This window comes from Magallana gigas, chromosome 1 (genome assembly GCF_963853765.1).
Source record: "Magallana gigas chromosome 1, xbMagGiga1.1, whole genome shotgun sequence".
NCBI classification, from domain to species: Eukaryota; Metazoa; Mollusca; class Bivalvia; order Ostreida; family Ostreidae; genus Magallana; species Magallana gigas.
In genome coordinates, this window is record NC_088853.1 from 20737699 (window position 1) to 20750198 (window position 12500).

Here is a 12500-nt window from a genome sequence, read left to right on the forward strand (position 1 = left end):
TTCATGTTTTAATGTATTTATTTTTTGTATTTTAATGCTCTAGTACTAAAATGTACAAAAAGGAGTTATCGATATTTTTATTTCGGTGTATAGAGGGCTAATCCCCTGCCCCTTTACACATCTAGAGAAAAAGTACATGTTGTAATGCATGGAAACACATTAAAGCGGAAATTCTAAAACATGTGGAACATGCAGTAATTCAAAATTTAAAAAAAAATTGAATATGCAACGATAAAAACGGCAATGTCGCATACGCAGGACGAATTAGTAGTCTGTTGGTTTTGTGGTTATTTTTCTTAATTTTATCAAGGTCAGATGTGTATGTTGACTTGTTTAGTTTGTTGAAAAAGAATATACATTTTTTTTTTGCTTGTTGTTTTCTTTGGGGTTTTTTTTGTTATTGTTTTTTTTTCAGGTTTTTTTTTTCGTTTTTTAGACTTTATTTTGATGGCTGATTATCAAAGATTCAAAGCTAAAAAAAATTGGATCAAGCAGTTCGAATGGGCAAGTCATATATTCCTTTATAGTTTTAACAATCAAAAGGTAGATTTTAAGAATCACAATCATACATTTAGTACATGTGTTGATATACATGTATATAGGGACTTTGTTTTTGTTTTTATTTTTCAAAGGAATGGAATCCCATAGATAAAAGAATGACTGAATTTAGTTGAAGACGTCGACGCAGTTTCGAAAAGAAATATAACAAACACATGGGTAAACTTGTACTAACACTTTTTCTAACTTATCGCCCCTGTTACTAGCAAGCAGAAAGCAATTAAATAATTATCTTTTCGTTGAAAGCGACCATAACAAATTTTTAACTCTAATGTTAGGCATGTAAAGTACACAAAAAGTTAGATTTCTATGACACTCTGTCAATTCCTCACGCAGTGCTGCAAGAATAAGTTCCGAAACATCCGCATTCACACACAAATATTCCAGACCTGAAAGTTGCGAAGGGAGGTAATCTGTTAAAACTGAATGGGTTCAAGCACGGCATACAATCATCTTTACAGGTCACTCGGTACAGATTCCACGGGCAGGTAACTCTTCCGTCACAGCGACAAAAACACTCTCGCGTGCGACAAGAAGAGAGTTGGACTTCAAAACGACTGAGGGCTTCGTGTAACTGACCCTTATATTCACACATTCGGCATCTTTTGGAAGCGGCAGTTGCTGGCATGGGAATATTCATGAGGAACACAAGGAACATAGCTCTGTAAAAATCCTTCAAATACAATTAGAATAAAAAGAAAAATACAATGAATGACGATTTAAAATGTTAGTACGCCTTACATGAATTCCATTTTCTGAAAATTCAATAGAAAGGCGTCCATAATGAATTTCTCGTGGATACAGAAAGCATAGTTTAATAATATATGTATGAATTTTATTCTCATCTTTTTTTTCTTTCTTTTTTTTGATGCTCGGGATAAAAAGTAAAGTTTAGCTTTTTATCTACACATTGAATTTGTGTGTGACGCTTTTTCTTTCCTGATTCACTGTTTACTATACAAAGAGTTAAGTAATACTTACATTAATGCTAAAGCAGCGTTCATTTTGCTATTCGTTACATGGATATACATGTATAACACATGTAATCTACTCATAAATGTTTGATTTCTTTTTTCTTTTTTCAATTATTCCGTATACACAGCAAAAATGAATATGTTTTTGCACTACCCCTTTTTAACCATAATATGTAAAGCGAAATTCATGTGAAATTATAACGTGTAGTCAATACAAGTATATACGTTAAAATAACGTTAAATTGTTAATTTTAGTATGCTTACCATGGCAGAGAAGACTCCTTGTGAAATGATTACTTGTTCTGAAATAGTTATACTCATCTGTCATTCTGATATTTATAGTTATATTATTACTCCCATCCCATACTGCATGTACGAGTTGGCCTAATTTCGGTATCATTGTCTCTATTAAATAGCAATTTTACATTTTCAGTACCAATGTCTCTATTAAATAACAATTTAACAATTTTAAACCGATTATCTTGCCTGAACGACGTTACGTCTAATGCGCAGCGAATGTCAAAACATTTTAAATCCATTATATATTTTTTAAAACTGCGATTTTCAAATGATTAACTCAAGTATCATAAAAAGAAAAAAATATGAACTTAAAAAATTTGTTTCCAAACTAATGCCGATGGAAAGGAAGTCAGTCTGTTTAGGGATGCAAGGGACAATAAATAAATATCAGTCTTGTTTCTCGGAATTCAATCACATCGATATTGAGTGTAAAATTATGAACACAATGAGGTCGAGTATCTTCCCAGTTATTCACTTATTCTCGGAATTTTGGTTTGTTTTAAGACAAAGTTACAAACATTTCCCTGGGTTAATTTCTCATTTCAGTAATACAGTGTACAATCAATTAATCAACTATTTATTTATTCATCACTATATCAATCAATCGAAAACGTCTCTATCAATTAGCATTTATCTACACATCGTGATGTTTCTCGCCTCTATTATCATACATATGTGTGTGGGGTTTCACGGCCATTACATGTATGACGTCTTATTTACTTCTTAGTTGCCCCCAACTCTTTGAACTTATCATCTTTAACATTTGCATTCAATATCGACAAGTAAATTATCAAAATTACATGTTAGCAGTAAAAACAAATTAAGAGGAATAACAAGATTTCTTGAAACAATCAACATAGCGCAACAATAATTAAAACATAACAATGTTATCTAATTAATATTATTGTATTTATTGGGATTTAATAAGTATTAATATTGTATTATATGTTATTAAATGAATATTAATGCATAAATGTAATTAAATGAGTATTTGTTTAGTTGTATGAACTTTATGTGTATCGTCGCTTCAAATCCATTTTATACGTTTTTTGCCATGGGTATGCAAAAAAATAGATGAACAATTATGACAAAATGACATTAACAAAGTGTTCAACCATCTCAAAAATCAATAAAACGAATTACAAATTCGAAGTAGAGCAACTTAAAATATAGAGGTAGGATCAGGTACCATTGAGGAGTGAGCATCCTCTGCTGACCCGTCACATCTGCCGTGTGCTCTTTGTCGTAATCGGGGAAAAACGAAGAAAAGTCCATAGACAATTAGGTGATTAATTATGGTCTAACAGTTTGTATGGAAAACGTCAGTCAGCATGCGACCCCGTTGAAGATTGTATTTGCTGACAAGGTCGTTGTATCGACCATAGAACTTACGAAAAGATGACTTTAAACGAGACTGTTGATAGTCCTGTTTTATCAACTTGTTTGTGTCAAAAGCTTGCCACGCCTTAGAAACTGTTCATACGAAGAGCATGTCCTTGTGTATCGAATTAACTGAGAGACAAAAACACCATACGCAGGTGATGATGGTATATTGTTACATAAGTAAGTTGACTATAGAAAAATTGAAGTCATCACCTTTATCATAAAGTGTTGTTGTTAGGTTACTATCAATGTCTATTTCCAGTAAAATATCCAAATGTGAAACTGATGACGCAGACACAGTGGTATCTTTTATTTCAGAGTCGACGTAAGTATGGAAATAACAATTAATGGATTGATAATACGTCGTCAATATACCTGAATGTTGAGTTGAAGGCCGCAGCGAGTGACTTATTTTTTTTTCACGTACAAATTTTTCAATAAATTCTGCTTCATAAGAATACAGAAATAGGTCTGTTAACAATGTTAACGTTTAATTAAATGTTGCATGCGCCGTGATCAGGTTGGATGTGTGATATTTCAGAAATAAGGAATCGTTAAATGAGTATTATGAGGTTATATTTTTGGTCGGGGCGTGGTCAATAAATCCCGAAGGGCTTTATGATTGATTTGACCACGCTCCGACCGAAATAATGACCTCAAAATATTATGATTCCTTGTTACTTACATCCATATTAATTTCAATTTGTACACTTTAAAACAACATTATTTTAAAACCACCATTTTTATACAGCACATGCTATGTATTACTACACGGTGCAGCCAATACTGTTTTTCGGTTATGCTATAAGACAACCCCATTTTGTGTCACTCATGTTTTATGATGATATTGGGTTTTAGGGTTCAAAATTGATTTGCAATGTTATTACAAAGACAGTTGAAAATGTAAATATTGAACATTGAATGTCAAAGATTTTCAATGAAAACAGGGGGGGGGGGATAGGAACAGGATATATCAATATTGTTGTTATACTTCATTCAAACAGGAAACCCTATGTTAGTGGTCTCCTTCAGAACTATTGTGTCCATAGTAATAAGTGTTTTCCACAGTCGTCGGGTAAGTGAGAAGAGGTAGGTTTTCGTCTATCGATCTAACTAACTTAATTAACTTAATCATATCCTTCATGAATATAGCACAATGATATATTCATTAAAGGAGATCGTTTTACTGTGGAATGATGACACCAACAGTTTTAGTCGTGGGAGTACGTAGGAGATAGGTGTTTGTCTATCGTATCGATGTAACTAACTTAATTAAACAATTACTACATGAAAATCCCTGCTCAGATTTTTCTACAGGAATATCGTTTTTTACAAGGGTTGATCGGAAATGTTCAGACACCCCATATATTTTTTTTTTCTTTTTAACTGACGGATTTGAGCGAAAATTGGCAATAACAGTCAACAAATTCTAACAACTAAAGAAACTAATTATTATCAAACGATATTCAATGTTTGTTTACGAAGGTACATAAACAAGTCGATGGTCGGTGTCCACGACGAAGCCATAAATTTGTAGAAACTTTAACACCTGCAATAAAGTGTCAATAAATTTACATTTAATAATAAATGAAAAATAAATGAAAATCGAATTATACATGCCCATTTTTCCTTTAATTGTAAGTATCTGTTGAGCATTAACCATGTTTTAGTTGAAATACGGAAATAGTTCAAATATATTTAGTAAGCTATAGAAATGTGACTACGACACGGAGTATTTAATTTTGTTGTGAAGGCGACGCAGCGATAATATGTGTCAAATTTTCTATGCAATCAAAGGAGGACCACTTTAGGCGAAGCTAACTGCTGAAACATAAACTATAAGATAGCAGAGCCGATATGAGCTTCAATTACTAACATGAAAACACGGTACTCATATGACAAGTACATTTTGCACATCAACAGCTGATGTCAACAGTTGTAAAATATGTTCCAAATAACTGCCAGAGACATTTCACATTAACTAACTTGGTATCAATGCCTCCAAATTTAAATTTTGTAAAAAAAAAAAAAAATAAGTAAAAAAAAATTAACATGAATGTTCCGAAGATAAATACATCGGGTTCGGAATGCCAATTATTTCTTAGTTAGAAAAACGTTGTGTATTCGTTTTGACACATGTTCGATTAAAAGTGAAAACTGATTGAAAGTTTATTGTTCATATCCGGAACAAAGTGGTAGCAGAGCGTGGTTTAATATGGGAGACGAGGAGGAAAAAGCAGAAGCGTCAGGAATGCAGTTGATGGGAAATCAGGAGAGTACGGCGGATCCAGAGATAGATATCGACGTTCTGAAACGTGAGAAAACGAAAGCTAAGTCACAATTCACGAGAGCTAAGCATCACTTGTTGAACTTATTAGATTCTGATTTACCTAGTCGTGGGGAATTATGTAAGGCTCGAGAACGCCTGATTGATTTACAAGAACCGCTCATTAATCATTAATTGCTTGTTGTCGCTTTCCGCGGAGTACAAGAAGGCAAACGACATTACAAAACTATCAAAGACAGAACAAGAAATTGAAATGATTGAAGATAATTTTGAAAATTGTCAAGACAGAGTTCAGGATTATCTAGATGCACGAAGGAGTGATCCGCCGAGTGTTGCGACAGATTCATTACATGGAAGTGAATACTTTGTGAATGAAGAGGAAATTCGGGCCAAGAAAAAAGCAGACTCTATTCGTGAGGAGGTGCGCAAATTTGAAGAAACGAAAAGAGAATTGGAGGAAGAATTTAAGACAAAACATGAACAGTTGAATGAATCTATCAACGCTGGATACAGAGAACTGGAACAAGTTGAAAATGAAGCACAAAGGAATTTTAGTGGAATGAATGATGGTTTTGAAGATGTAGACAATTGTGAAAGAGAGGACTGTGAAAATACTGATGTTAATCAAGACTCACACATTCCCTCATCATCTGAGAAACAGGTTAAAGTGACCAATGATTCTGTGAATGGCCCTACCGTTGGAAGTGATTTGTGGAAACAGATGAAGCGTGTATCGATTCCTGTCTTTTATGGTGACAAAAGGACATACGAGAGTTGGAAAGCTGCCTTCTCAGCATGTATTGATAAAGCTCCAGCGACTCCAGAATACAAACTTTTACAGTTAAGACAGTATCTTTCCGGTGAAGCCTTGAAAGCTGTAGAAAACCTTGGACATTCCGCTATCGCCTATGAAGCAGCCAAAGATCGTCTTGAGCGGAAGTTCGGAGGACAACGACGGCAAATCATGCGACATCTTGAACAGTTGGATTCCTTTAGACCTATACGTGCAGGAAATTCAAAGGATTTGGAAAAATTCGCAGACATTCTGGACATAGCAGTCATTAACCTAAAGGATGCAGGTAGAACGGATGAACTCAAGAACGGATCACTGTACGTCAAACTTCAAAAGAAAATCCCAGAGTCCCTGCTGTCTACATACCACCGATGGGTGTATGAGAAGAAAAAGACTGAGTCAGTGGAATCTTTGAGGGAATGGATCTTGCAGGAATCCGAATTCCGAACAGTGGCAAACGAGACTGTGTATGGTCTACAGGTTGATTCAAACAATAACTTTGATAGTAAAAAGTGCAGCCGTGACCGAAATCCTGTTAATGTTCATCAAAGATCATTTTTCACAAACACTAAGACCTTCAACAAACTATGTCAGATGTGTCAAGGACAACATGGGATATGGTCATGTGAGCAGTTCAAGAAACTTGAAGTGTCCCAGAAATGGAACTTTGTCCGTCAGTCGAAGCTGTGTTTTCGTTGCTTGGGGTCAGGACACTTGGGAAAGACATGTAGAAGGAGCAGACCTTGCGGCATTGACCATTGTACCGAGACACATCACAGACTATTGCACATTGAAAATCGAGCTGTGAACCAAAACACAGATGGATATCAACGTGATCTATCTGCATCAGTGTTGAACCAGAATGCTCCAGAATTTCGACCCTATAGAAATCCACAGAGATCAACTTCTTCTGTAAGAACTGCTGAAAACAGTAATGTTGATACCCATATATCAGTGAATCAAGACAGAACTTTGACATGTCATGGAGGGGAGCCACAATTTATCGCCCTACGAACCATTCCAGTAATAGTAAGAAATGGATCAAAGACAATGAGAGTAAACGCACTGCTGGATGATGCCAGTACACGGACCTACATTAATGCAGATGTTGCAGCAGAATTGGGTTTACATGGCAAACTACAGAGAATTACCGTAGGAGTTCTTAATGACAAAACTGAGTCATTTGAAACTATGCCAGTAGAATTCCAAATAGAGAGTGATGATGGGAGGACAAAGACTAAAGTGGAAGCCCTAACAGCTGACAAAGTTACCGGTGATATGTGTGTAATCAACTGGAGAAAATATCAACACAAATGGGACCATTTGAGAGGACTTGAATTCCCAGGAGTGGGTAAACATTCTATGGTGGATATTCTGATTGGAATGGACCAGAGTGAACTTCATTACGCTTATCAAGAGATCAGAGGTCGACCAGATGAACCAGTGGCCAGACTTACTCCATTAGGATGGACTTGTGTCGGGAAAATTCCTGGTAGCAATGAGATATGTGTTCAAACTCATTTCAACAGAACTTACTTTATCCAGAATCAGAAAAGTGATAATGAATTGGTCAAGATTTTGTGTAAATTCTGGGAGATGGAAAATTTCAGTGAGCCACAGAAGAAACAGTCATTTAGTCTAGAGGAGAGAAGTGTGTATGAAAAAGTGAAAGATTCATTGAAGTTTGTTGATGATCATTATGAAGTAGCTATTCCTTGGAAGGAAGAAAAGCCTGATTTACCATGTAATTACGACATGGCACTACAACGTTTAGAGAACACTGAAAAGCGATTGATGAAGAACCCGGAAGTGAGAGATTCTTACTCAAAGACTATTGAACAGTATCTGGAGAAAGGATACATACGCAAGATTAATCAGGATGAGGAAAAGTCCGGAAAATGGTTTCTTCCACATTTTCCTGTCATCCGGCCAGATAAGAGCACAACAAAGACACGTATTGTGTTCGACGCATCAGCAAAGCATTGTGGTGTCTCATTAAATGACATGATTCACTGCGGACCAAAACTTCAAAATGAACTCTTTGATGTGTTACTAAGATTTAGAAGAAATAGTGTGGCAATAGTATGTGACATTGCAGAAATGTACTTAAGGATTAAGGTTCCACAGGATGATAGACCTTATCAACAATTTCTCTGGCGTGACGTTAATACAGAAGAGAAACCAGATGTGTATGAATTTAGCAGTGTTGTATTTGGAATAAATTCGTCGCCATTTCAAGCACAGTTTGTAGCACAGACCCATGCTGAGACTAACAGAGAAACTTACCCTATGGCAGCAGAGACTGTTTTGAAATCCACCTACATGGATGATAGTATGGATTCAGTATCTACCGAGGAAGATGGAGTCAAACTCTACAGGCAGCTATCCGCATTGTGGGAAAAGGCCGGCATGTATGCCAGGAAGTGGCTATCAAACTCAGTGGGTGTACTGCAGCATATCCCACCAGAAGATGTTGTTCCCGAAGTTGACCTGCATGACAACAGCTTACCATCCGTAAAAACCCTTGGTGTGCTATGGAAGGCCAAAGATGACATCTTTACATTCAAAGCAAGTCCACCAGAGGATGATTTTACTTACACAAAGCGGAACTTTCTACGGAAAATCGCAATGCTGTTTGATCCTTTGGGATTCCTAGGACCGTACACAATAAGAGCTAAAGTTTTGTTGCAAGAAATGTGGACTGCAGGTCTTGACTGGGATGATGTGTTGAGCGAAGACCTCATATCAAAAGCTGAGAAGTGGTTTAGAGAATTGACTGAGCTATCGCTTATTGAAGTACCGAGATGTCTACGTCTATCTAATGGTGAGATTATATCGACTTACCTTCATACCTTTGTTGATGCTTCCCAGGACGCGTATGGAGCTGTAGTTTACCAGAGGTGTATCTATGACGATGGAAGTGTATCAGTCAGATTCGTGACTGCAAAATCCAAAGTAGCTCCACTTACCACAGTCAGCATACCTAGACTGGAATTGATGGGTGCAATATTGGGATTAAGGCTAACGCTTTCAGTGACAAGTGCTCTGGAGATGGATGGTGACCAGTGCACGTTTTGGACGGACAGCATGAATGTGCTGTGCTGGATCAAGGCACAAAGTAGAAGTTTTAAGCCCTTTGTAGCAAATCGTATTGGGGAGATACAGTCGGCCTCAAATCCAAAGCAGTGGCATCATGTGCCAACAGAAATCAACCCCGCTGATATGATATCCAGAGGAGTGACGGTTTCACAGTTACAGAAAGACAGTGTCTGGTGGAGTGGGCCTCACTTTCTTACCTTGGATGAATCACAGTGGCCGAATCAGAAAGTTGAAAAACAGGACTCTGACAAGGAAAGAAAGAAGTTAAGCAGAGAAGTTGTCAATGATTCATATTCATTCTTGGCAAGATCAGTGGGCTATAGAGACACAGAGTGTTGTTTGAACCCAGAATCCTATTCCAGCTGGATACGGCTTGTAAGAATTCAAGCTTGGATAAATCGTTTTGTAAATAACTGCAGAATGAGCATCAAGGATAGATGTAAAGGTGAATTGAATGCTGAAGAAGTTGAAGGGGCGGAAACTCAAATCATTAGAACAGCCCAGAAATGTGAGTTTCATTGTGAATACAGATTGTTGAAACAGAACAAACCTCTTCACCAGAGCAGCAAGTTATTGAGTCTGAACCCTGTAATTGATGAAGACGGACTCCTGCGGTGTGATGGACGTTTGAAATATGCAGAATATTTACCATATGATGTTCGATACCCTGTCATTCTCCCTAGAAACAATCGTGTCACTACACTTATTATCAAGTATCACCACGAAAAAGGAAAACATGTGACAGGAACAAATCACACACTATCTATGATCTCATCACGGTTTTGGATAATATCCGCACGAGAGGAAATACGGAAGTGGGAACGACAATGCAATAAATGTTGCCGCAACAAAGCCAGACCAGCAGAACAACTGATGGGTCCCCTTCCATCAATTCGTACAAAGCAGCCATTACACGCATTTTCTCGAACAGCGGTTGATTATGGAGGACCTTTCATTACGAAGCAGGGACGCGGAAAACGGCGAGATAAGAGATATCTATGTCTCTTCACGTGCGTGATGTCAAGAGCAGTGCATCTAGAAGTTGCCTTCGGACTTGATACAGATTCGTTCCTCAACGCATTTTACCGGATGGTTAGCCGAAGAGGTCTACCTACAGAAGTTATATCGGACAATGGAACAAATTGTGTTGGTGGCAACAACGAGCTAACGGAACTAGTTGGATTATTGGACCACACAAAGATTCAACAATCTACAGCAAACCTTGGAGTCAAGTGGCACTTTAATCCACCTCTTGCACCTCATTTTGGAGGTGTCCATGAAATCATGATTAAAGCAGCGAAGAGAGCTATCTATGCAGTGATCGGGTCAGCAGATGTTACAGATGAAGAGCTGATGACAGCATTTGCAGGAGCAGAAGCTTTGATCAACTCAAGACCCCTGACTTACCAATCGGCAAACCCAAACGATGATGTTCCGTTGACTCCTAACCACTTCCTGCACGGGCAGGTGGGGGGATTATTCGCACCGGAAACTGTGGACACAACTGAATTCAACCCACGGAAACGTTGGAGAAGAATCCAGGAGCTTGTGAGACACTTCTGGCATCGATGGATGCGCGAATGGTTGCCAGGACTGAATGTACGCAAGAAGTGGAATCGAACTCGCAAAGACATTAGTGAAGGTGACATTGTTCTCATAATTGAACCTAATTTACCTAGAGGACATTGGCAGCTAGGTCGCATTCTAGAAATTCATACAGGCAAAGATGGACATGTGCGCGTTGCCAGAGTGAAAGTCGGCCAGAAATCGATGACCCGTCCAATAACTAAGCTGTGTCCATTGGAGTTCAGTGACTAAACTTAATTGTCTCAAACATTGCTGTCACAAATGACGTTTAAATATATGCATCACTTTTTAATGTTTAAAATGAAAAAGTCTTAATATTTTGTATTTTAATTACAAAATCAGGTAATTTTGTTGATGTGCAAGCAATCAAGGAGGGGAGAATGTTCCGAAGATAAATACATCGGGTTCGGAATGCCAATTATTTCTTAGTTAGAAAAACGTTGTGTATTCGTTTTGACACATGTTCGATTAAAAGTGAAAACTGATTAAAAGTTTATTGTTCATATCCGGAACAATGAATTTATGATTCCTTGCTTCAAAACTAAAAAAAAAAAGATCAGAAATAAAAAAAAAAAAATTCGTTAATGGGGCGTTAGAATTTTACAAAAATGAGACACCTAAACTTACGTTGCGATTTATTTGCAATTGTGCCGAGGCAATAGACAGCTACAGGCTTTAAATGATCCAATGATGTCATGGGCTAGAACATTTCCACAATTATAAAGTTTATCCTGGTTTACTTTCTAATAAATTGTCAAGGTTTTGTCTACTTCACCAAAAGAATAAATGTCTCAAAAATTCCCTCGTATGAAGGAGTGTGAGACAACAATAAATCTAATTTCTTAGCTGCACATTTTTGTTGGTCATAGAACCTTTAAGAAGATCACAAGTGGTTATTCCATACCCAAAACTTGCTTCGTCACTATCTGAATCCATGGGTACTGATTTATACATTTTTCGTTGAATTATATTTCAGGGGGATCTCTACACCAAAGAAGTGTAGGAGATGTTTGTTCCATGCATTTGTTACTAATAATAGGCACAGTATTCAATAATAATAAACCTCAAAGTACAATACTCTATTTTTAAGAGAATTTTTTTAAATATCAGTTTGCTTCTAGTTAACGCCTTATATGTCAAGTTTTTAAACATTTCTGTTTTAAAATTCGTATGAAAGTGAAATGCTATAAAGTTTGAAAATGAAAAACAAAATAATCATGAATGAAGTTTGTGTGATTTTTATTGGAATCCACATAAATATGAAACTAAAATATTAAAAAATTCTTCTAAGGCAAACTGCTGGACGAAATCCCACAAAAATCTGAAAATAGAATCAATGTGCGTTGGTTAATGAGATGAAAAAAGAAATTGAATGAAATTAGAAAATTAGAAGAAATACTGAATTATTGCAAAAATCTTGGTTTAAAAGATTCTGTTTAAGATTTGTGAGAAGTGAGAGGGTGAATATTTCATAAAATGATTTATATATTTAGCCTTTATTTACAATAAAAAAAAAAAA

General features: G+C 36.6%; 1 protein-coding gene and 1 long non-coding RNA gene across 2 annotated transcripts; one reads left to right on the forward strand and one right to left on the reverse strand.

Moving 5' to 3' along the window:
- Nucleotides 1–1885, reverse strand: LOC109620024 (uncharacterized). Its single transcript, XR_002200710.3, has 2 exons — nucleotides 1797–1885; nucleotides 1–1231 (listed from the first exon to the last, which is right to left on the reverse strand). It is a non-coding gene; the product is annotated as an uncharacterized lncRNA (long non-coding RNA).
- A 3545-nt stretch (nucleotides 1886–5430) lies between these two features.
- LOC117692056 (uncharacterized) lies at nucleotides 5431–11212 on the forward strand. Its single transcript, XM_066085486.1, has 2 exons — nucleotides 5431–5623; nucleotides 5787–11212. Exons 1-2 carry the CDS (start codon nucleotides 5431–5433, stop codon nucleotides 11210–11212), a joined length of 5619 nt encoding a protein of 1872 aa, XP_065941558.1.
- Nucleotides 11213–12500: the final 1288 nt, after the last annotated feature.